The sequence below is a fragment of the Molothrus aeneus genome, chromosome 3 (genome assembly GCF_037042795.1).
Source record: "Molothrus aeneus isolate 106 chromosome 3, BPBGC_Maene_1.0, whole genome shotgun sequence".
NCBI classification, from domain to species: Eukaryota; Metazoa; Chordata; class Aves; order Passeriformes; family Icteridae; genus Molothrus; species Molothrus aeneus.
This window is the reverse complement of record NC_089648.1, coordinates 63,628,491-63,655,486: the sequence shown is the minus strand read 5'-3', so window position 1 is coordinate 63,655,486 and position 26,996 is coordinate 63,628,491. Positions and strand designations below refer to the sequence as shown.

At 37.5% G+C, this 26,996-nt stretch overlaps 1 protein-coding gene across 1 annotated transcript in view; it reads right to left on the bottom strand.

The window, feature by feature from the left end:
- MAN1A1 (mannosidase alpha class 1A member 1) overlaps positions 1-26,996 on the bottom strand; it is a 140,095-nt gene that overhangs the window by 45,849 nt on the left and 67,250 nt on the right. The window contains exon 5 of the mRNA XM_066547076.1: positions 14,576-14,670. Coding sequence (XP_066403173.1) covers positions 14,576-14,670 — 95 coding nt within the window. The remainder of the gene's footprint in view (positions 1-14,575; positions 14,671-26,996) is intronic.

Below are 26,996 nucleotides of genomic sequence, written 5' to 3'. Positions count from 1 at the left end.
TCTCTTCTCTGTGGTGACCAGTGACGGGACCCAAGGGAATGGCCTGACAGAAAAATTGAAGTTTGCAGTTAAGATTCCATACCTTTTAATGCTGTGAGGAAAAACCTCAGATAGCTACAAAAAGCCTTGAGGCATTCATATACATGAGTGAATTTGGAGGAGCTTTTGGACATTAGTACCCATGTCAGTTCTGCAACCGCCAATTTTCTCGGCACATCTGAATGAGATACAGCACTGGATATCATTTAGGGTTATATTTTATCCTACATATCTATGAACTAATTCTTTGATGTGTACTTTTTGTCAGTTGTAATACCTTGTAGTACATGAAAACACAGAAAAAAATTGCAGCTGATCTAACTGGAAGTTACAGTGTGATCAAATTGATTTACAGTGCTGGACTGCCTAATCCACCACAGAATGACTTCAAACAATACATAAGACACTTAAAAATACCTCTTTCTCCAAAGAGCTGCATGTCATGTAACTACTCTTGTTTTGCCATGTGCAAACTGAGCTTTATTACTGCAAATGCTCATGAAAATTGTGTTACATTGGTAACTTCAAAGAAAACAATTAGCAAATTTGAAAATAATTTAGAAACTTAGGATATTGACAAAATGGTTTGGAGCAGATTCAAACTATTCAATTATTCGAACAATTCAAATATGAATTATTTGCAACCATGTGTCTAAAAAGAAAGAAAGCCAAATTAACTATATTCTTTATTAATTTGGTTTGTTCCAAAGTGATTTGTTCACTATAACTAATGCAATAAACTGCAGTGCTGCCCATTTGTTAATTTTGAAGAGCAAGCTAGTTTATTCAATTAATTTTTTTGATATGAAAAACAAAATGGAATATTTCAGGGTCCTAAAACCACTGATATGCCACCGGCTGCAAAACACAAATCAAGAACCAGCATAAGATGGTCACCACCACCATGCATTATTCACAGTCATTAAGGTCAACCACAAACCTCAGACAATTTGCAAGTTTCATGCTTAGTGTTTGATTTTTTGTGATTGTTTTGTTTGGTTCTTTTTGTTTGTTTTTTTTTTGTATCTGAGAGTTATGCATGAAGCAAAACTGACATGAGATCTGCATGAATCCTATTCTCTTCCAATAAACCAACAAAATTTCCGAGTAGGTCCTTTGTAAATTCCAAGGCTGTTATTTGATTAGAGCCTCAGTAACTCACTTCCCCACCTCCTCCAAACCCTTGTATATTTTATTGTCATTATAGAGCAGTCAAATCTTTGAATTTCTGCTTAAAATATTTGATTTAGCTAGCTCTCTGCTCAGATTGAGCTGGATCAAACAGAAGATATAGATGGCTTTGCTTTACTTAGTTATCCAAAGCCAGGTTTGTGATCCCCCACATGCCTTGAGAACAAGCAGGTCAGCTGTGCCAAACAAATATCCACTTTTAGGCACTTTTGCATTTACCCACAAAACACAGCACAGCAAGTGGGGAACACCGGGAGAGACACTTAAGAAGTTCAACGCCTGAGCTGAACTAACCTGCTGATGAAGACACCCACATTGATTCCTTGATCTTAATTATTCACAAGCCCTTAGGCATAACCTGCCCACTATTCACCTATCAGTAATATCCAATTTGGACTCTCTAGCTAATAGCTTCTTTTAAAGGAAGCAATAACCTAGGGAGGAAAAGCACATGTCTGAGAAGTGAAAAACCCAAGTCCGCTGAATTCCTGGAGAATGTCTCAAGTACTAGGAGAAAAACTCTTCTGGCAAATGCTGTCCATTTTCTGTTGAAATTTTGTCACAAAAGAACTGAAAGAACAAGATTCACTGGACTGAAAACTCCTCGCTTTTGGTCTCCCAGAACACCTTCTCTAATGCATTCCTAATCAAAACTTAACAACAAAATTCCTAAAACAAGACAAACAAATTCCCCAGAAGTCTTATGTAAACAAATCAGGTGGTTTTAACTATCTGTTCACTGACAGTGTAAGGATACTGAATAGTTTTAGACCTGATCTACAGGTCTGATCTACACAGATGCTTTGTGCTTTTTCCCAATCACTTGTCAAAAACAAGATTAAATATAAACCGTACTGAGAAGATTACAACTCTTAATAGATTTTAGTAGGTCAAGTTTGATAGTTGCAACACTGGGCAGTCTGCTTAAGAGCATTTTCTTTTATCAATTTTGCTGCTTGGATCCTAGTTGTAATTTCTGTTCAGTATCATCTAATTTCCTAAGAGACAAGAGGCTCTGAGCACAGGGTGACCCACAATAACCTTCATACCTCATAAAGAAAGCAAGAAGGGCACAAATACTCTCCCCCTCAAGTCACCTTGTCATGCTAATTCAATATACCTAGGTAATTTCTATTTTCTCCTTGCATTTCTGAAAAACATATAGGGATAGATTATGAAAAATGTAGACTAGAATGACCATTACGGTAATTGCATTGGTTACAGTTATTAATTTGTCAAAATTAAGTCAATAAAAGTTTTAGTAACACCATTATATTACTTGATTAGTTTTGAAAGTGATCATCATAAGAACTCTATTTAATTGGAAGCATCTCAATTTACAGGATACATTAAATTTTCAGTAGCATTTTAAGACACTTCAACATATGCAGGTCAATTACCAGTAATCACAGATTCATACAACTGCTTCAGAAGAAATTTCAGTACAACACTGGAAAAGAATGATAGATGGTTCTAAAAATTACAACTGAACCTCAGTTCTGAAAGATAAAGCTAAACTTGAGCTCACATTATTATGGTAAAAGGCCATATCCAACATCTATGCTGTTAAAACCATTCTGAAATGCTAAAGATTATAAAAATATGAGCAAGGATTAGAGAACAGTTGTCTACCTTAGAACAGATGATGATAATTTGTGAGGACTGCCAAATTACTGAAATGCACTAACTGCACTCATGCCCAGCTGCACATTAATTACTAGATTAGAAAGTTATAATTAATTTTCTTAATATCACTACACTGCTTTTCTTCCTTGAGTTAATAAAAACAGATTGCAATCAATCTTTGTTAATTCACGCTGCAGAACATGACTGCCGTAGCTATTTCCATCCGCGAAGAACTCCGCATGCACAGCTCTTGCACTAATACCCTGCCTAGAAGCTGAATCTTCTGACACTTTAATGAAGTGTTGTAATAAGGCCAATAAATTATAAATTATAATTTGACTTAGTGTAGTCGGTAGAAAAACCACAAAAGCTTAAAAATTAATTCTTAAAGAATCTTCTTAATGACAAAACACAGAAGTGGATACCGTGTTCCAATGTCTTTTGAAAAGGAAAAGAGGGTTTACTCATAGTGGCATTGTTGAAAACCTTCACTGGTGAGACTTGTAAAATTTCTTTATCAACTGACTTTGTCATCAAAAGTGCTCCAGACCTTTGCACATATTGCAAGAAATTTTGAGAACTAGTAAAGGAAAGCAACTTCATAGAGATACAGGGTAAAGTTCATCAAAGTTCTCATGAAGAGCATTCAGTTATAAATGCAGCAAAGATAATTAAAGCAGCATTCAAAGAGCATATATTTCCCTGTGTCCATATCTGTGTTAGTAACAAAAGGTGTTTTTATAAGATGGAAGGGATTATTCACGTAAAGTCAATGCAACGTTTTTTCATTTTCCATTAAGCCCAAAAGTTCGCTTCTTTCTCCAACCTCATTACTGCTTAAAATATATATTTTTTTCTTCTCACTTTCCCTCCTTTGTAAAACATGAATGTAGAAATATGAGAATTATGATATTGTGGCATCCAAAGTGTGGTAGCCTATTTTATTTTGATCTAATGGAAATCTTCACATGGTCAGCTTAAGTGTGAAAGAAAGAAAGGGAAGAGCAAATGTCAGCAACAACTGAAGGTTGACAATATCTGTTATTTGGGTGATTGTGTTTTGTAATGTTTATGAAGTCTTCTGGGGAATGGTAAAGAGAAAGTAATTTTGTATTTGTGAAAGACTAGAGATAAGAAAAGGGATTTTAAGAGAATATATAGCCTTTCTCAGCAAAGGCAGGCACAAGCTTTTTATTATGTTTTTTTTTCTCCCAAGCTTCCCTAGAGGAGCCCAATTTGCCCTTACACTGCTAAATGTTATAAATATGTTTTTATACATACATGTAAAACATCTATAAGTTTGTGTTGAGGTATACATACACACCCCCTCCACCCCCAATGTATACCAAAATACACATAGGCTTGATTAGCACTCTTTCCAGAGTATTCAAATATTTCAATATATTTAAGATCTTAAGGAACAATGTACTAGATGATACACTCGGACAGGTAGGATTTATGGATCAACTCTTCCTAAATGATCATACCTTAAAGCAGCAACTTGAGTATACATCCCATTGAGGGGCTGCAGAGAGCCAATCAGCTAGGTGACCTCAAGAACATTAGGGATGTAGGAATGCAAGGAGGTAAAGAAGGAAGGATGGACGGGGGGATGGAAGATAGGAAGGGGAGGAAATTAATCACAGTCTGCCCAGAAGTCTCAGAAGACATATGTGGGACAGCAACCAGTACAATTCTCAAATATTAATTTTCACATGCCATCGAACTGAAACATCTGGAAAAAGGTTCAGAGAAGCAACCCTCAGACTGGGAAAACGTGATTCATCCAGGATTCAGATTCCTCTTGTGGAGGATGTGTGGGCAAGGACAGAATCACAGCTCAGTAGAGAAAACTATCAGAGCTGAAAATGATCACTAGTGTGTTTCTCCTCCAAAATCAAAATGGATTAGAAAAGGGGAGCAAGCATGGAAGAAGAGTAGCAGGGTTAGAAAATACACAAAGTAGAGCAGGATCAAAGACAGACTGCAAGAGTTTTGATTTACAGAAGGCATAACACAAAAAGGAACTGGATGACCTCAGAACCTTGGTACTAAAATATTGCAGCTTAGATCAAGGATCTGGATGTTTAAGGGACACTATGAGAAAAAATGTAGCTGTTTTCCAACCAAAAACTGTGCTGTTACAATGATCAACATCTAGATAACTAAAAGTAACAAACACAGCACCACAGGCATCTGTATTTAATGCTGAGATTATTTTTTAAAAACAATTAGGTGTTCTGTGTTGAGCTGGGTGTATGAAGCTGGTCATAAAGCTGAGAAAATGCCAGTACCAATCAGTAATTATGCAAGCAGGCAAGCAATTAATACTTACATCATACCTGAAAAGAAAGAAAATTCTTGAATTCTCACCAAATCTTAAAAATAACTGAACTATTACAAATAATAAACTTTTGTTTCTGTTAAAAGGTAAAGCAAAAAATGAATCTGTATGAATATTCTTACTATTCTGACTTAACAAACTGATTTCTAGGGGAAAAACGATAGCCCATTTTGTGCTAATTTGTTGTTTTAAGTGTCAGTCTAAAAGATTAAATGGAAAATGGTACTGCAAGAGTATCTGACATATCCATGAAAACACATATGCCATGAATTTCAGAATGACAAAAGGTGTCAGAAGCAGTAAGGAATAGTCATCTCAAAATTAAACATGCTTATAAAAATGGCACAACACACACACCTCAACACTGGTACAATGAAACTGAAAACCATAAAATTCAAGTTTCACGGTATTAATTAGATTATGAAGTGCTAAAAAGAGAAGTTGAAAATTCAGATAAGTAAAACTGTTATTTGTGATGTACGTGATGCACTGGAACTGTGTCAGTTGCAGCAGGGTTTTGGCTGTCCAGCTAAGAGGCCACGGTTGGGTGCAGGTTAAGGAGAGCGCCTCTTGTATCAGCAGCAGTAAGAAACCAGAAAATGATGAAGCAAGATTTACCAATCATTTACCAACGAATTTACATACATCTATCTGTGTGTTTATCTGAAACCAAAGATGTACTTCAAGAAGTATTGAAGGAAATTGCTTTTTCAGCAAGGGAGAAAACCAAATATTCTTTGAAGATAACAGCAGAATCTGTTCTCAGTAACAAAAAATTACACTTAGCAACTCTTGTTCATGCTCATCATTTTAGGATGGTAAGAATGCAGAGTAACTACAAACATCAGTCAGCTATTTCCTTGGTCAATTCAATTCTTATTATCTACCACATCATGTGGATGCTTAAACCACTGCAGGAAAAATAACCAAACAACTTCCCATAGCTGAGAATTTAACCAGGTGGAAGTATCAAATTCCAGCTAAAATACACAAGCAAAGCACTTTGCAAATGCCCCCCTCTGCTTCTCATGGTCATTTCAGAATTTCCCTAATGAGTAATGAGTCATGGATTTTGCAGGAAAAATACTGCAAATGTACATGGATTGTAACAAATACACAAAGTAAACAACTCATAAGTGGCTTTATAATTTGTCTGTTGGAAAATTCTTAGGTGGAACAACACAACTATTGTTTTTAGATAATGTGTTTTTTCTGAGGTAAATTGAATTGTGGTGAAAGTGACTGAGAAGCACTTCTGCTCATTTTATGCATTTAATGAAAACTGAAGTCTCTAAAAACTGATTCCCTTCCCTCTGAAGGAGGCCTCTTTTGACAGTCACACTTTGTCTGCTGTAAGATTATCATTTACTATACACAGATAAAAATTAGGCCATACATGATCCAAGCAATTAAAAGGGAAATGATCTTTAACCAAGTGCAAAGATTAATGTGCCTTCACTCAGGGGCCAGCATTCCCAGCACAGTCAGTATCAGCCATGGAAAAGCCAGGCCCTGGGTGCTTGATTTCAGGGCAGGACAAATGCTCCTCAAGCTGCTTCACAGTGCCCTTTGCAGTGTCCCACTCCAGCAGGAGCTTGTTCCTGCAACATACAAATGTATCCCACCTGGAGCTGGGCCTCATCCTGCACATCTTCACAAACAATTCCAACTCTCAAACATGTCTGGCAATTCAGCACTAAGGGTTCCCTTGCAACTCCTAGGCAACAGGAAGGTATGGCATAGAAACAACTCCTGATTATCTGCCAATATCGAGGTGATAACAGCACTTATCCAGCTAAAGCAGGAGCACCAGCAACACCCTTAGCCATATGCTCATTTATAAAATCCTATTCTCAAGAAATGTGATTTCAAAAACTTGCAGAGGAGCAAGAATAGTTTTAACTCAGGAAGCAAACTGAGGATCTGATGCAACTTTCCCACCCTATGTCACCACATTTCAGTGAAGGAGTGGTTACAACCAGACTGGCAGGAAATTGGATGTACATGCTTGGTGCATGCCACCTATTGGCACATGAACTTCCTAGTCCTGGTTTCTTCTAGGCAAAACACAAAACAGCTCAACCTGCCTATCCTCCCCCTTTGTGGCACAGAAAACCTTTATATCTTCTTTATAAATAACACACCAAAAAAGCAGTTCCCTGTTTTTTTTAAGCCATCAAGACAAAACGTCACGATAGTCAGGGAAGGTTTGGATGCCCTGGGTAGTGTCTGCTGAGGAGGGGCACAAGGCCCAGGCAGTGGAGCCTCTGGTAACCAGCTGGTTTCTGTGGGACTGTCTGGCAGCAGGTTTGTTTGGTTTTGTGAAAGAACATTACCTATTGATAGCACCACAGAGATCTAGAAAGTGTTTGTAATTGTACATTTTGTGCTGAGGAGTACCGTAACTAATACTCACATCGGCTTTTACACAGATAAGTAATATGATAATTATGAACTTGCAAGTATCTATACTCATTTTACATTGCACTAGTAAACTGTGGGGAAAGAGTGTTTAAACTTAGAATCTGGGACTAGAATCTTTCTTTTGGCTATTAAGAAAGCACTTCAACTGAGAAGGATATTTTGCAGTAATAATAATAGGTCCCAAATTCTTCCTGTGTTATTGCCAGAGGGCAGCCTCCCACACAAATTCTGCATTACAATATTGAATTGAAGCTGCTAGTTGAATAATAAAGCCTATCATTATGGGCTATCACCAAAATAATATTTTTCTTGGTTCTTTTCCTTTCTCGACAAAGAGCTACATTGCTTGAACTATCTCATGAAATTTTTGTGATATTATTATGAATGAGATTTTTTACATTGCTTAATGGTAAATCAGACATTGCCACAGGTCAAATATACTGAATATTGAATATAAAGTGTGACAGCGCTCACAGGGGTTCTCAGGGTGAGGGAAGAGACGTAGATCTGACTCCATATTTCAGAAGGCTTGATTTATTATTTTATGATACTTATATTACATTATAACTATAGTAAAAAGAATAGAAGGAAAGGTTTCATCTCAGAAGGCTGGCTAAGCTAAGAATAGAAAGGAATGAATAATAAAGGTTTGTGTCTTAGAGAGTCCAAGCTGACTGGGCTGTGGTTGGCCATTAATTGTAAACATTCAAAATGGCCCAATCACAGACACACCTGTTGCATTCCACAGCAGCAGATAACCATTGTTTACATTTTGTTCCTGAGGCCTCAGCTTCTCAGAAGGGAAAAAATCCTAAGAAAGGATTTTCACAAAAAGATGTCTATGACAATAAAGCACTAGTCATGCAACGTGGAACCAGCTATTATTTCAGTTGAGGTGACAACACAGCAAGGAATTCCAGATGAGGCAAACACATGGCAAGGAATTTGTTTCCTGTGGTGTTCTAACATGTCCTAAAACATAGAAATTTTTAATTTTCTGTTATTTAACATGCATAAATATTTTTCCAGGTTGTTTTGCATTCAATACTGACTCAAGAAATGTAAACTTGTTTATGAATCATGCAATGAACTGAAATGACTGTGCTGAAAAAATACCCTTTGCTGAAATCATCCTTGTCACTAGTTACTTATAAATTAGGATGTAATTAATTTCCTCATCTCAAGATGTCAGTGCTTCCAATTAATTGTGCAAGGTCTTCTTTAGTCAATGGAAAGAGATCAGTATATCCAGACAGCAGAGCACTCTATGCCAAAACATATGTTTAACACAAAACAAACCATTTTTAGAGAGGCAAAGTTCAGCCAGAATTTTCCCTTTGCATCCAGTGCTAATACAAAGCCACACTGCAATCCAAATGCCTGAAGGCAAAAGTCTGCTTTCCATTGGTCTCCTTTGCTGCAGGGGAAATCTCAGTGTTTAACTCAATATCCAAATCCTTTTTTGTTATTATTACCACTTTATTACATCAGTGGAGTCATTTGCCAAAACCACACATACAAAGCCTTTATAAAGTATGTCTGCTACTTTTAGCTTTTTTCTTAGGTAATTTTGATTTCTTCCTCTAAAATTATGCCAAAATTAGACAGAAGGAATATAATTAAAGATTTCATCTAAACACAGTTCTGCATGATCCTACAATAACAAACTGTGCAGACAGGGTAAGCTTTTCATATCTAAACTCTCTTTTAAAATAGGTTTATTTTTGCCAAATACAGTCAAATTTGAAGAACAACTTATTTACTTAACTCTTCAAACCTCTGCAAATTCTGCAGGTGTTTTTTAAAATTTATTTATTTTTTAATTTATACACTGGAGTTAGCAGTGCAAACCAGAAAAATTAAATTATCCATCCTGGTTAAATCTCTGCAAAAAAGTGCTTCTTGTGAGTAAAAGCATGAACTGCTAATTCTGTTAAAGAATATAGTATCATACAAAAAATTTTGCAAAATAATGCAACAATCAATCATATTTCAGACATTTCTGACTGTAAGTGGGAGAATCAAGCTGTCAAAAAGGTTTACTGAACTTACATATTTGGATCCTTTTGTAATATTCTCAAACTTTCTCAATGCATTAAAACTCCTTACTAACTATAAAGATATGAACTCTTAGATGCATTATGATGTTTTGGAGATATCACAGAACTCAAAAAGAACCATTCTGCTTTATGCTGAATTATTTCCTTAAGAATACTGGAGTTTTTCTAATGAAGTACCACACACACAAGATCTTTTGAAAACCATGAGACTCCAAATATGTTTTGAAATTGGGAAGTACTTTGAAACTTTGAAATATTTTCAAGCAAATCCCATTGTTTAAAGGCCAACATTTCCTACCTCCAAGGTGGTTGGTTCATTGGCCATATTTTCACCTATGAGGAAAGTGCTGAGAGGGAAGCTCCTTTAAATGCCTGCAACCTAAACCACTGCCACCAGCAGTCTGAAATACCAGAGTGAGTGTCCCATAAGACAACACCACCTGTGTGTGTCATCCTTCCGAACACTGTTGCATTTTAGCATAAAACCCCTCTCCAAAGCAGCCAGGTTCTGCTGGGCAAGCTGAGATGGTGGCAGAACCGTCCTGTTTAGCACTACTGCCACAGAACAGAAATCTTAGCTGGTGGCAAAAAGTTGTTCTAAACAAAAAAAGCTATGGGTGATTTTTTTCTTGCTATTTTCTTTTTTTTCCAAGTGATGTGAGATAAAAAACAATGTTTGAAACTGTGCTATGGGTGTATCTCCTTGTTCCGAATACACAGTGGCTGCAAGGGCTCAGAAGTGCCAAGAAACTATTGTTTAAACTAAACACTTTGAGGCTTGGAAAGATCTCTGGCATAACTTAACTGTGCTGTACAAAATGTAGCAATTAAAAAAAACAGTAATTTTGAAAGTCAAAAGAGGATCTTGCTTTAAAATCATGCTGACAACATCCCAGTGACATAAATATTGCAGCTCTGTCACTTCCGTCCTCAGTCACCTATGAATAACTACTTTGTGCAAACAATTTAGCAAGACCCCTGCTATTTCACTTCATAAAGTATGTTATATTGAATACAACTCAGATCCACTATTTATGTACAATCAATATTAAACTGTAAAAGGTAAAGACTCCTGAACTGACACCAGACACAGTAAACATTCTACAATTATGTCAAGTAAATCTTACCACTCCCTGTGGTTTGATTTCAATACAAATTAATCACATGTATTTCAAACTCCTCTTTTGTAACTTCTGCTAGGCTTTCCCACTCTGACCCACTCCAATAACATCTCAGAGCTTTTCCTTCTATACAACACTTCCCATGACCCTTTTAAGCCAGAAATTATTATATAATTTAGATTTGTCAGTGAGCCAGAGAAACAGGCACAGTATCCCCCTTAGCCACAACAACAACACTTATGAACAGGCTGGACATCAAAAAAACCTCCATTTCCAGTTTGTTATGTTTCCAGAAATAAAAATATTATTTACTCTAGTTGAAACTTTTTCATTAAGGCAAGACATAACTATTTTTCAAAGTTTCAGATGCACTTAAAGGTTATATGCTACATTGATTCTTCATAAAAAGGCAGGCACTTAAATGCCTAACAGTATTGCTACATCACAGCACACAAGGCACAACCTTGAAACTATGCAACTGGTCAATGCATAGAGAGCAAATATTTAATGGAAAATATATTCTTTCATATAGAAATTCTTCTGGGTTCCTTACTGGCGAAGAGTAATGTGGTCTTATTGGAAATAGTGACTAAAAACCAGATACAGGTCTGCTTTCAAAGGGGGAAAAAGTGGCATAAAGACAAAATTTACATCTGAAAGAAAAAAAAAAAGCACAGACTTTTATACTCAGATGTTTACTTCTGATTGATTCAATAGAATAACAACAATCTGGCTTCTTTTTTGTATTTGACAGCTGGGCATCATCCCATAAACACAAGCCCCATACAGCACTCCCTTTAATAATTACAGGGGTAATAATAAATAGATGTGTTAAAAAGATTACTTGATCTTGCAAACTTGATGCAAGTCTGGATATTTGCTAAAATTACTTAACTCACTGAGTTATAATTTCAGATTTTTAAAATTTCTATAAATCTGAGAGGTAAATTACAGAAATACAAAAGCAATCTGATTGATCAGCCATAAACTACGCAAAGTTTATAGAGAGAAAGAGAAATGACAATTTTAGCACGGAGAAGCCAGATTGTCACAGCTTACTAGGAAGAAGAAAGAAAGGATCTAGTGGTACTTGCAGAAACTGTTATAGTTGTCATTTTAAAAGTACTGAAGAGGAAATATCTAAACAAAGATGTATGAGGGAGGAAAACAAATAAGTAAACAAATAAAGAAATAAAAGTGGCTCTGCCAGTTTGTGCTTCTTATCCCCAAAAATAAGACTCAAACCTATCTGTCAACCCACCACTGCTTTACACACTCCTCTCTCTACAGCCATTTCTACCCCTGTTTTAAGCCAGAAGAGTCCACAACTGCTATACCACACAGTTTACTTAAATAAGCAAGTGAGCCATAGAAGGAACTTCAAATTTTGCAGCACAAGCAAAAGTGAAAAACAGATGCTGAAGATGAACTGAAAATACCAAGGAACATCAGAAATGTGGAAGTGCAGTTGAAATTTTAGAAAGAAAGAGAAGGAAATCTCCCTACAAACCACTCACTGATCTAATTATTTAAATTGTACTTAGAGGCCAAAGGAAGTTTTTCAAGCAAACATACTCATTAATTGGCAAGTATTTTTAGCTGAAGAATAGTACAATGAACTTTTTATCATATTTGATAATAAGAGTTCCAAAAACAAGACAGTAAGTGTCCCATGATTACATGGTGAGGAAAGAGGCAGGATGAACTGAAACAATGGAAAAGATAAAGAGAATAATACTTCATTTGGATGTCTTTGGTATGCAAGGAGACAAAAGCACATATATATGTTTACACACAGAGGCATGCAAGAAGTGAGCAAATCTGGCTATGATGATACAGGATAAGCAGAGAAAACCAACTATTTTCTGAAGAACATTTGCAAAGTTAAACAAATATCCAGCTCATCTCTTAATCCAAAAATAATAATTTAAAAATAACCACTGACATCCATAATCTATTGTGAGTATTTTCCAATTTGAAGCATAAATCAAAATAAAATCAAACCAAATACTAATCAGAAATGAGGCACATTAGATCCGCAATGTATGCAGGCTTCAGTGGCTTAGCATTTCCTAAGCCTGGATGACAGCATATTTGTTTACTCACAGTATTATGGAAGAGTCATCTACTGAAGGTCAAAGCTAGGCAGATGTGTAAGGATTCAGAATGAATAAGCAAGAACCCAGCATTCCATGTCAATTTTTCTGCCACAGCAAAGGAAATTATTTCAGCACAAGTCCTCTTTCACTTTTGTGCCAGGTAAGAAACAAATCCCTTTTGCATTACCACCTTGCACTGCTGGCAGCTGACATCTGTAGTGCCTCACAGCAGTTGTTGTGAGAAGGTAGGAACAAACCATAAAGAACTACCACATAATTTGGACTATATGCAAAAAAACCATTGATATATTAACAGTTAAGGAGGGATTTAGACAAGGGCTATATAAAAGATGTATTTTTAGCCTGAATACTTTATGCATGCTTAAATATACTATGTAGAGTAAGGTTTGTTGCAATTACAAACATATACAAGGCTTTTGTAGTCAGAATTTTTTCTAACAGCTTAAAAACAAATAACCAACATGACCCAAGCTGCTGTACTACTGAACTTGTGCAGAACTTATTAAAGCCTGTTGTGAAAAAATTATTAGCATGCAAGTAACCAGCCAAAGTCCAGGGATCATCACCAGGCAGCAGTTAACCAGCCCCTTCAATGATGAGAAAGTCCAGGAGTCACTAACTCCCTCCTGCTCCCACACACATGTGCTTTTTTTGGCTTTCTACCTCACTGCTGTTTGAAAGGAAGGTGGAAGATAAGCCTGTCTGAACTGACATGCCAGGGGTTTCTGTAGGTCTGGCCCTGAGCAGTTTACTGGGAAGCTAGAAGCAAACACAGCCAATCAAGCAATATGTCAATGTCCGTCCCACTGTGGGGAAAAGTTGCACTCATAAATACAGAGTGAGCAAGGGACAGCAGAAGATGCTGACTGTCAAGGAGGCAGCCACTCAACAAAACACATCACCATCACACGCACATGTGAAATTCTTTTTTATTCACTTTCCTGTGATGAGTGATGCTGGGGTTTATCATCAGAATGAAGAAAGTTGATGTATCCTTATGAATACACAGATACACCCCACAGGTGTAATTGTCAATATTCTTCAGCAAGCAGTGCAAAGAAGCTATTTTCTTTACCAGCACAGTATCACAGGTAGCAGTCCTGAGTTGGACCAAGGAATTGCTGACATGTCTGGAGCCAGAGACTGGAGGCAAGAGTGACTTCAGGAAAGCAAGCATGTCCTGCAGAGCAGCAAACACAGAGCTGCCTTCAAACCATGACTGCCCAAAGCAAAACCACTCCTTGGGAGAGGGTAGAAAACAAAGAGTCTCTTGTAGCTGGTATTCGTCTTGTTTCTTGATATGAAGGTCATATTTATACCACATTTGAGAACAGGTTAAAAAAAGACCACAAAGTGGCTAGAAAACTTTTAAAGTAGCACATGTCCTAATGCTCTTAGACTACCTAAAACAACACTAAAAGGACTTCAGGATGAGCAACAACATACTAACTGACAAAACCTCACTGTTCTTAAATGAATAAATATATTTCTGTATGTATCCTTCTGTGTGCAACATATATCCACTTAAATTTCCCACTTTAAACTATATAACCAGAAGGAGAAAAACTCTGCAGCAATTGTAATAGTTTGTGGCAAAGATGGATTCAATATAATTTTTTATGTGTTTCTAGTAAAAAGCAGAAGTTTTACCTCTTGATATTAAGTAATGCCCAAGGTATCCCAGTGGGAGTGTTGAAAGCAGGTAGCAATTTCTCTCCAAGCTCCACTGCCTTTTTTCGGAAAACCTGAAAGTTAAGAAGAAACCAAGTGTTGGAAAATGCATTGTTGTTCCAACTCAATTAATTTAGCTAATATCATTATTGAGCATATGGCACAATCCATCTCAGCACAACGAAGCATCCCTGCTCCTTTAGCGTGACGTCAAAGGAACGAAGCAGCACAGTCTGTTTCCATTGCACCTGGTGAGGAGAGAACTCACACAGCAGGAACACACAGTGACAATGCCCAGATGACCTGCTCCTGGCACCACCAGCATCGAGCCAGAGGCACCAGCACAGCCAGACCTGACACTGCAGAGCAGGTCATGCACTCCTGGCTGCCCCTGCCAGGCACCCTGTGCTCAGGGAAGGGGCTGTGAGCCAAGGATGCTGCTGCACCCTGGCTGGCTGGCCAGCAGCTCCCTGCCCCAAGTGCCATGTCCTCCTGGAGCATGGGGATGCAGCTGCTGCAAGGGCACCTTTGCTCTCTGTCAGGTTTATTCACAGTGCTCAGCACTCTGTGGGAGCCTGGGCTGCATCTCCATGTGGCTTCTGTGCTGCCAACCTTGCAGTCTATAGCAAAAACACGCCCCCCCACATCACCAAAAAAATAAACCTCACACATTTTGCAGTGCTCCAGTCTTTATGGACTCAGCTGGCTGATACCAGAATGTCAGTGCCACAATTAATCAAAAAATTGGAACATACTCCTGTGGCCAATGAGACTTAACTGATATGTAGCGTCCAAAGAGTTTCAGCTTCCATTTCAAAAACATGAAGCAGAAAAACCCCAAATGCTTACCATATGCCCACAAGAATGACAGACAATTTAACAAGAGGAACTTTTGTGTCCAGGTAAAAGGTTAAAAAGCTGGAACAAAGAGGATTTTGCTTTCCTTCAACTGCCAGCTCAGCTCAGGTTACATTAACCTTACTGTTTGTGCACTGAGCGCTCTACTAAGAGAGTTTTTAATTAGAAACAATATTGTTCCAACTTAAATATAGAAACCTATTTAGTGATTTCAATATGTGGATGTTCAAGGCCTATCTGCTCAGAATTACACTGGGATCTTGTGCAACACTGAAAGGGATTATCCCAGGTGTAGTAGTCAAAATAGCAAAGTCACCTTCATTGTTCTCTCTTTCTAATAATGGTTCCTTTCAACTCGTTTTTTCTCCTCAGACATATTTATGATGGATTTATATTTATTTATGTATTAGGAATCAGTTTGTACATCTGATGCATCTTGTGATGCAGCCATGCATATATGTTGATGTGAATATAAAGCCATTTGCTGGGCAAAACAAGGTAATGAAGAAATTTCTTTCCACAAAAATAAAATATAACTTGTAAAACACCACCTTCTAAAAGCCACATTGAAAAAAGGATTTTATTATTGAAAAATATATGTGATCAGGAGTGAATATAAAACTCTGGAACAATCATGTTGCTATAAAGAAGCTCCAGACTATCCCATCCCACGCTCTCTCCATATGATACAGATCTCAAGATTTCTCTGGCAACAGTCCAAGATTTAGAATTACAGTAAAAGATATTTTGAGGGAGATTAACTAATTTCAAGCCAAATTATGTCTGGAGTCAGAAAACTTTCCTGAGTGGATTGCATCAGAGTGCTGGGAGAAACCTGAAGCAAAGCAGCAGGGAAAACAATTTGCTCGGAAATCCCTTCACAATCCATGATATTTCTGACTTCCCAGTTTACCAATTATGTGGATTCTGATGAGAATTAGTTATGGATTTGTGATCTTTAGCCAGCACATAATTCAGTCTTCCCAAGGCTTAAAGCCTTGGTGAACACTCAGAACCAGTTGGTGCAGAACATAATCACCTCTTAGCAGATTTCCTCGGGAGGAGCCAGGGACAGTCACCCACCTGGAGTGCACAAGCTTTCCCTCATTTCACAGCCACATTTTTCACCTTGGTCTGCTGAAACCAAACCTATCCTTTGCTCTTATAGCACAAGAGAGGCCTCCCTCAGCCTTTCACAGGATATGGCACGATCAACTCACCAGCCTCTCTGCCCTGAAAGATTGAAGTACTGACAGGAGAGTGGCTGCAGTCATTCTCCTAAGCCATGGGCACACCAGGACCCTGATATTCTGTAGAAGCGTCTGCTGCACAGCATGAACCCCCTACCTTTAGCCATGCATAAAGGGGCTAGATAGATATCATATGGAATGCTGTCAAAGGTGCCACATGTATTCTTTTTAGCTGTTTATGTAAGGACAAGAGGAGATCTCCCCTTCAAAAAACACATACTTAACCACTGGAGAGGCAGCAAGGCTCAGTACCTGCTGTACCTTGCAGGCTGTATCAATCCTTCATCAAAAATATTACATGTGAGCTCAGAATGAGATCTTTTACAATAATTGCTTCTGGACAAAAATGTGATATTTTAGCATCTTAATTTGATGTAGAGCAATAATGCTTCACTTTGAAGTATTTCTACCAACTCTAACATCTTTTTAAAATTCTACTGTATTTATTTTATACATAAACAACATAAATTCTCTCAAAATAAAAATTGCCTACTTTATGGAAATGTCACAAACAATGGCTATCAAAAAATAAACATATGAGATACAAAGCATTAAGTATTGTTCCACGTATGGATATGGAAGGAAAACGTAATTCAGTCCTGTCAAAGCTAGTGTCCTGAACACCAACATTAGAATACACAGTGAAGCCAGGCATTCTAACTTCTTTCTTGTCCAAAATGCACTTCTTCCAATGCACTAAACAATTTTCATAGTAGGCAATTAGGAAAATAGAAGTTTAAAATATTTTTTAAACCATTGCACAATTTTGAAACAAGTGCTGACGTGAAGATGCACTTCTTGTTTACATGAGAATTCCAACAGGTTTTTACTAAAGCATGCTGGTGATTTTCCTTCTCCTTCCAAAGTTAAAAATAAAAATCAACTATGGACATTGTCTACTTTTATCTCTAGGTCTTATTTAACATGGCTGAACAACTGACAGGTAAATCACTATCTATGAAGAAGAATGGCATAGACAGTAATGACAAGACTATAACAACACTGAATGACTGACCACAATAAATTGTAGCCTCCTGCAGTAAAATTATTTTCTTTCAGCTAGGATAAAAGGGTGAAGATAAATAAAGGAACCCCTTTATTTCTCAATTTGCAACTTTAAAAGTTAATAATAAAAATAATAGGAAAAGCAGGTGCTGCAATTATTGCACATCATCCACAATGTTCACTGTATTTTTCTTCTGCAGAAACCTACAGTACTGGAAAAGAAATAAATATTGTGCTGGGTAAGATTTTTTTTTCTTGGTAATACAAGTAAATAAACAATAGGAGCTTCTACTTATTATCTCTGCTTCTGAATTGAATTTCAACTTTTGCCAAGCCCTGATCCTTCCCCACTACCACCAGTAAAGTGACTGTTTGGTAAGCACAAACGATGACAGCCATTACAAGAAGCACAAAACAAAGGCAGAAATGACAGAAGCACAAAAATCAGAGACACTATATATAATAAAGGAAAACATCCAGGACAAAATTTCCCAACCCAGTGGTTGTCTTTAGAGCCTCAAGGAATTTTCCTGGCTTTTCCTCATGAATGCTCATCCAGCAGTAATGAAAGGTTACTTACATGAAGTACTCCAACTAGGTCAGACCTGGGAGAAGCTGTCACAGTCCCATACCTGAACCCACCACTCCATGCTTAGTTTAAATATTTATCTACAAATACAGAAGTCTACAAAGCACTCCTGAGGCCTCTATCACTTTCTCCAATGCTTTATCATATCTAGACAGCATACTTTTTAAAGGAGGACTGTGGAGTTGCTTCCTTAGCATATTGGCATTCCCTTTACCAGGTGGTGCACAGAATAAGCCACACTGCCATCAATCCCTTCCTTTAAATCGAGGATTCAAAGCAAAGTACTATGATTACATTTAAAGAGCAATGAAGCCCCTAAAAATTGCACTGGTATTTGACTCAGCTAAACACCATACTACACCAAAAAAATTATTCTAAGTGAAGCACTGTGATTCAGGAAAGAAAATGATAATTGAAACCAGTCACAAATACATGATCAGTATTTAAAAGTATAAGGTTGGGCAGGATACAAAATGCTTTCTCAATCATTTCTCTTTAATTTTTGCCAGTAGTCAGACTTTGGATGTGAGATAATTCTCTTTTTGAACTCTAAGGTGTTACTAACATTTTTTAAAAGTATAATGCTGATTCATACTGTGTGAAGGTCCTGTGTAAGATGGACTCCTCCACTAAACAAGTAGAGATTCCTTCACACTCTTCAGTCCTACTTAAAATCAGCACTAAAGCAAATTAGATACTTACTATAATCATACAATAGTTTAGGCAGAAGACAGAGTTACTATACTTTCTATTTGAATCTCTGTTTATGTTAGTAGGTTGTGAATAATTACAAACACAAAAGTCACATTGGACCACCACCATTACTCCAAGCCAGCAATTCTTTGAAGAACATTTGGGTAAGCACTGGTAGGTAAACAAGAAATCCACCTCACTGCTGCACACACTCATCTTTCCTATTAAGGTCTATTCATTCCATAGGCAGCACACACGCCAAGCCAGGGAACAAGACATTATTTTCTCACTCATTAGATAGCTTTAAATATTTCTTAAATGCATATAAGTGTTTTTGGTCTTCATAAGAGAGAACAAACTAACTAGCTAAGAGATCATACATCCAGAACTGCGATGCTAATGTTAGAACACCCAATGCCACAATCAATCAGATCTTGCAGACTCTTCCGTCCATTAACAAATCTTATTAGGGAAAAGAGTGTTCCCACAGAGGAACAAGGCTCTGCCTGCAAAGATGCAACCACAGGGCAAAGACCAGACCTGTCATCTTGTGAGCACTGGCTTTCATTAGACTGCAAGAATGTTATCTCCTCTGGATAAACAAAAATGTTTCCTCTGGCTGGAATGACAAATCCCTTTGAAAATGTCAGATTACCTCATTGTAGTTTTAATTGCTATTGCTAATCAGGAAGAAAAGAAAGCACAGGAAACAAATATCTTAGAATTGCGTATGTGGCACATCTAATTTTAAAAAAGGCATAACATGGTACAGCATCATAAATTAAAGAACAGCCAGAATTCTGCCTTAAGAAGTCTGTCATATAAAGGGAACCAGTTGTTAAAATTTAACATCAAAGGAAGGAATACTGTATTTTAATCTTTTTTTCAATTGACAAAGACATTCTGTCTACATTTCTAATTCAATCAAATTAAGCATTTCTCATTTTTATTTTTATATTTACAGATAAAAACTGACAAGTCACTAAGTAAGATTTATTGCTTTCTTTCCTGTACCTGACTGCCTTTCCCAGTAGGGTAAGGAATGAATATTTCAATGCAAAAGCAGAAAACGAGAGCAGAAAAATGAACAGGGACAGGCCGCTTTCCTGCTCTTCAGAACACTGAATAGAAATCCTCTCAGCATAACAAATGTTGATTTGGGTTCAAAGTGATGTGCTAACAAAAAAGAACCCTCTTAGAACAACTTGTTCCAATACCTTCTTTACTGAAAGATAATCCAGAATTTTTGCTGTATTTACATTCGTTTTATTTTTACAATGAAAGGCAAGAAATGCTACAAAAATTGTGGTGCTCCTGACGTAACAGAATACTTGAAGTAGTGTAAGCTGAATTCTGCCACTAACCGCAATACCAAGTGATACCACACCTAAAAGTCAAATTATTTGAAACATATTTCCTATAACACATTTTCAGTGTTTATGACAGCTGGATAAGTTACCCAGATGCTGATGTTAATTCATCAGCAACTAGAGCTTTTACAATTACTGTCAGCTTGACACTAGCAGGTGCCAGTGAATTGTATTTTATTCAGTCCTCACTTCCAGCTGAGCTGAAGTAATTTATGAACATTCTGTGCCAAAAAGTGAGGAGACAAATTAATAACATTTCTGGAATCAAGCATTATAATGAATCACATCAGTGTGATCATCGGTGCCAACAGAAGAAGCCAAATGGCCTTCAAAGAAGACTTTCACAGCTGTAGAAGTATTTTGGATATCTAGATCCACAAGTGTCAAGAGTGTGTTTGGAGCATTTTCCCCAGGAAACAGACTGCTTTCAAGACCAATTTCCTAGCTCTGGGCCAGCCCTGGTCCTGCTGGACTTGAGCATGTGAAATGCAACACCAACACAAGCCCACCTCTGTTGGGGGGACAGAATGTAAGAAAATAAAGGTAGTGCAGAAGGCAATCTCACCCCTAAAGGTTGCAGCTGTACTGATCACCAAAGATTAGGAACAGGCCTGCCCTTAACAGGCCACAGCTGTGTCCAATAAGGATGAGTGCTATAAAAGAGTAAGTTAACTGGTTGAGAAGAGAGCTGGAGTTTGTTAGCTGTGCTGTGAAGAAGGAGGAGTCAGAGCTGCAAGCTGCCCTATGAGAAATCACTGAGAGGGTATGGAAGATTTGCAATAAGATGACAAAACACCTCCAGCCCAGGACTGCACCCAGCCTCAAGTTTTCCTACCAGGATTCAGAAGAGGGGGACAGTGCATTCAAAACAAGTGATTCCACCTGAGGCTACACCTACAGCCAGAGCTGATCAACACAATTGCACACACTTACACCAGTCAGCAACACACCCTTCACCACCCTGAGTTTTGGAAGGCTTTCCAGTTTGCAAGCGTAATACCAAACCCAAAGCACCTGTGCCCATCTGTACAGCTCTTCTCAAAGCTTTTGAAAATAGTGATTGTAGAAATATGCAAATGACTTACTGCAGAGATTCAGGCAGCTTGTGGTATCTGTGAGTAACCACTCACCTGCAAACTGCTGGAATAACAGGTGTCTTTTTCACAACTACACAAGCAAACATGAGTAAGCTTTTAGATTTGTACTACCCTTTCCAGAATAATCCAGTATGCTGATCACCAGCTCGTAGAAGAAAGTTCACATAAAAAAACCTGCCTATTTGCAAAAATTAGATTAGAGTAAAAAAAAAAAAAAAACAAAAAACCCTTCTTTTATTCAATCAGTCTTTTTTTGTTATGGTTTCACTGGTGCCAAGAAAATTAATTTTCTTTTCTAGCTGACTGATGTACCAAAGAAGTCACATAGTACCATGAAGAGTATCCCCTCTGTGGAAAAGATTGTAGAGAACTTAATCGAATGGAAGTAACTGGATTAGTGAGAGATTTCCAGATTTCATTCAAATGCACACAGCAAAAAGCACAAGCCCCCTCAAGTTATCAGCAGTAGCTAACATACGTAATTACTTGAGTTATTTTTTAACTAAGAATTTCTATGTAGATATACTGTGATTGGAAATCTTATTTTAGGAAGGCCAGAATTAAATGGTACAAACTGTCAAAAAAGAGTGCAAGGCACAAACCAAAGAAATAATGTAATGTACAGTAAGTTTTCCATACCTCACTTGTACATTAAAACTTAAAAATGAAGACAGGAATTGCTATCTTAACTGCAGAATTCAAAAAATCATAAAGGAATACTTTGTTCCTGTTATATTTGATAAATTTTTTTTGTGCTATTCATGTGTATTTAGGATTGCTTACACAGACAAACTCCAAGAAGTACTTAGGAGGAAGAACTTTTAGGCTACAGGAGAAAAAGCAACTGTTCATTTATCTACTAACGTCAAAAAGCTAATTTTTTTTAAAGCTTTGTATACTTGAACAATTAGAAGCTTAGCTACAACCCATTAGCACTGGAGAGCTTATGAACCAACCATTTAATAATATCCCTGCTGCAATAATTCAAGAAAAGGCGGTGATGAATGCAGTAAACAAACTGCAATGATTGCCTGTAATAACAAAAGGAATTTGTTACTCACAAAAGCCTTTGAGAATTCCTCACCCCAGACTCAGGGCAGCTTTAATTTTTCAAGAGGTGTGATAAGCAGCATGCACAAAGAGTAATGAGTTGGATTTACCGCACGCGTACGGATTAACCGAGCGTTGGCAAGCGGCTCCCGAGGCCCCAGCTACAGGTAAACAAGGCCCACATCTCCAAAAACTGTGCTCAAATCTTCAGACTCTGAAATACCACACCACCCCAAATACATAAATTCTGAAACAGCTCAGTGTCAGCGAATCAGTGTCAAAGATTTGGGGTGCCAGCTTTGTGTCCTATCAGCAATAGAAAGCCTGGAACTGCAGATCTCCAGTCAAACAAAGCATTTGTTTCAAGCAAGGACAGATGGCAAGCTAGCAGGCATTAAAAGTGTCAGCAGCCATGATGGAAAACTGAGCCCACATCTAAGAGCTAGTGGAAGTTTTAAATCTCTGTTTTTACACCATATCCACATTAGAGGAACAGGATCTTAAGCCATATGAGTTAATACTATGTTATATCCTGCTTTCACCAACAGGCACCACTTAAGACACCCCATACAACTGTACAACTAAAGTATGAAGAAACACTAGCATTAAAAAACTCTTTCCCAAGGCCCCTCTGTCCACAACAAAATAAGCCTCCTCCAACCTGTGGAAGTCCAATATTCACATGTTTGGATGCTGGTGAAAGGCACTATCAGCCCTAGAAGCAACTCACAGACTAACACCAGGCAAGGATGCCAAGAGTACAGAATATGTCATGCATTTAGTAGTGAGGTCTTCTACAGTTCAGGAAGATGATACATGCATTTGAAAGTATACTGGATATAAGTGAATGCAACTGAAATTAAAAATATGGCATATAAAATGGAAACTCATTATATTGTGAAGTGATACAGAAAACATCTGGATGTCATCTTAAGAGGTTGGTGTTTTTCCTGATTAAGGAAACAGCTGCCTTAGTAAAATTACTCATATCCAGCAGTAACAAAGAGTATCTTTTAGCTCAATTCTTCTGTTAAGCCACAAGCATCTGCTTCCTAATTTTCTTTTTATTTAATCTTGTGTACCCAGCTCAAATGCTATAACAACAAATTTAAATAGCTGCCTCAGTTTATATCTTGCAAGCTATCATGACTAAACAAAGAACAGCACTTTGCATATGAAACTTTCCTTTCAAGCAGGTGACCATTGAGGGGTGATTTGCAACACCATCTGTGTGAAAGCAGGGGGTGGGGTGGAGGAGCTTAATAAACTGCATGGGGAATCAATAACTACATTCTCAATACAGCATAAAGGGCTTTCAGAAGATTCATTCCTAGACTTGTAAATTTGACTGTATATTTTAATTCCAATACCATTAAGTGATTTAGAGTGATACCTTCACTCTAAATGACAATCCTAGACCATGGTGGCAGGCACAAAAAGGGCCAAAATCACTCTGTACATAAAGGGAATTCTATTTTATTTTTAATGGTAACTCTGCAGCAAATGGGGAGCTGTTTGTTTCAGCCAATGTTATGTGACAATTCTAAGTTTCTTCCAGGCTCTAATGGCTAGAGTTTTAAGTGATGGTTATCAATTACACAAGTATAACAATGTGAACAGGATACCAAGGGTGTCTGCTTTATTCCCTCAACCATTCATTTTTTTCCTTACTTCATTCATTCACTTTAATATTTTACTCCAACACCAGAACAAGCTTAATGAAATTACTCTCATCGGTTTGAATCAAAAAGACCCTTGGATAAAAGGGACCAAAACTCAGGGTTTCCCATATTCTGCCATCTCCCTTGAACTGACCACTAGCAAACCTGAGCAGCCCACTGAACAAATGGAACAAGTAACTACTCCATCTTTTTGCTCTGTTTGCCCTCAAAAAGATGGTCTTCCTCAATCACTACATAGTCTTGATCTGACATCATCACAAGTATTTCAAGTCAGTTACTTGTATCATTCAGAGGCTGGTCCTCAAATGGTTAAAATGTACACTGATGGTGTCCTCAGACAAGGTAGCACAGAGTAGGAGTTCTCCAGCCAGCTCAGGGTTTGTTCTTTCTGGAGTTACTCCCATTGCTCTACAGCAAGTGTGCTGGGTCTGCAGCAGCAGTGCAGTAAGTGCAGGAGTAGTAAGGAAGAAAAGTTTTCCTGCTGTTTTCATGCAAGGTGCTCCAGATGGCCAAGGGCTGTGTTTTTATGAAGCTGTGAATGAAATTTCACAGGAGGATGGTTGAGGTTGGAGGAGACCCGTGTGGAAGGAGTTCTGAAGGTCATCTGGTCCAGCTGCGCTGCTCAAGCAGGGCCACCCAGAGCCTGCTGCCCAGGAACATCCATGTGTACAGACAGCTTTGGAATATCTCCAAGGACAAGGACTCCCCAATCTCACTGGGCAATCACTGCAAATCACTGCAGTGCCCAGTCATCCTTACAGTAAAAATATGTTTCCTGATGTTCAAAGGGAACCTCTTGGGTTTCAGTTTCTGCTTGATGTTTAATATAAATATTATATTTTGGCATTAGGACATGGACAGGGCAGAATCATAGTAAAGGCCTAAGTGACAAGCTGTATCTTCAGTAAACACTGCAACAAGGTATTTATCAGGGGTCTTGTTAATTGTTTTATTTCAAATGAAGTAAGCAACAAACTTGTAATAATAGCAACAATAAGGACAACTAATAGCTAGTGAACTACATCTAATGCAGGCTATGAAAGGATTAGCACAAGGAACAAAGTATGATGAGAATCCAAACTGACAAGTTTGAATACTGAAGTTTTAGAAACAAGCCATGATTTTAGGCACAGATTTATGGAGTTCCAGGCTTTACATGGTCTTCATTAAACACAAAAAGCCTAAGGAGTTAATTTGCATTATTCTAATGTCCTTTGCCAGAGACCCTACGCTCCTCTTCGTGCATAGTCAATTCCACATTCCACTGCCCATTAATTTGATATGCTCATGGATACAAGGAAAATCAATTAAATTAAACACTACTATTTTAAAGTGTCCCTTATATTCTTTAAACATATGTAAAATATACTGAGTATTCAATGGAAATTAGTGTGGTATATTATGGCTGTCTCGTGTTTAAACAGTAAAGTGCTTCTTGTAATCCTTATACTAATATTGAAGTCAATACAGGAATTTCCAGATTTTGTCATCACAGGTATTGGAAAAATGTAGAATGATCTCAAGTACAAAGACACTGCCAACAGTCCCTCTGTTAGATCTACAGCATGGATCACTTATGAATAAGCCACTGAAACACAAAACTCTCTCACTGAGTTTTGTGCAGCAGCTACAGACTATTTCTATCTCACTTGTATAGATTTATGGGACATAAATCAACTGTTTTAGCTGTTTCAGTGGATACTCAGATTACAAATAAATTTGGTTTGGTCAATTTCATTAAAAACAATGGGATTGAGGACGTGCCATTTGGGTAAGCAAGTTTACAAATTTAAATGTACAAATTTACAGATTGGATTTGCAACCATGTGAACAGCTGAGCCTGACCCCATGACAGGTGAGTTTGGTAACACCAACAGTTGCATTGACGCATTCTTAAGTTATTTTTCAAGGGGAGGAACAGGTTAAAATTTAGCATACTCTGCAGGTTCCTTTCCCCACAACACCTCTGACACACCATCTAGATGGCTTTTTATATAAGTAATGTAACAATAAAAATCTTCCTCTATACAGCAGGACAAAAAGATGATGGTTTCCTAACTCAGTGCTTTCTTTCTTATTACTGAGATTTCTCTGACAGACAATAGTCATTGAATTGTCTGATGAATAACAGACAGGATCAAAATGAGCCTGAATAAAGTGCTTGTATATTTTCCTTAAATTAAATATAAGAGATGTGAACTCTTGTAGTTCTTTGCATGTAAGCCAAACAGGAAGCTTCAAGAGAGAACTATGATTTAAGAAGCTCCTTTTATGTTGTAAGTTAAATCATCAGGCAGACTAATTCAATTCCTTTCTGTTTACTGTAAGACTATTTCTCTTACTGGACAAGTCATAAAACTAAATTGACTAAAATATAAGAATTTCCAATTCTTAAAGACTCAGAAACAAGTCCTCTGACTGAGCAGCAGGGCTGCCAGCACAACAAATTTATGAGCAATTTAATTGCTTCTCTGAATTTTCTGCAGTTAAAACTTTTTTACTTTTTTTTGAGCTAAACCTCAAAACCATTCCTGTAATTAAACAGCAATAAACTGTACTCTGTAAAGATTAAACTATTTTTGAATGCAGAACATATTTGAAGGAAACAATGTTTGGAAGTATTAATAAAGACTTCAAGTATGTGTATTAGCATGTGGACATTGCTTTCCATGCCCCCACTTGAAGCAAGAGAAAAAAAAACAAGGCATGACAACCATGTAAACTCTCTCCATTTTAAACAAAATTTTTTACAAGGCTGTAGTGCTTTATTTTATTCTTTAACTGAACACTACACTTAGCCATTTCT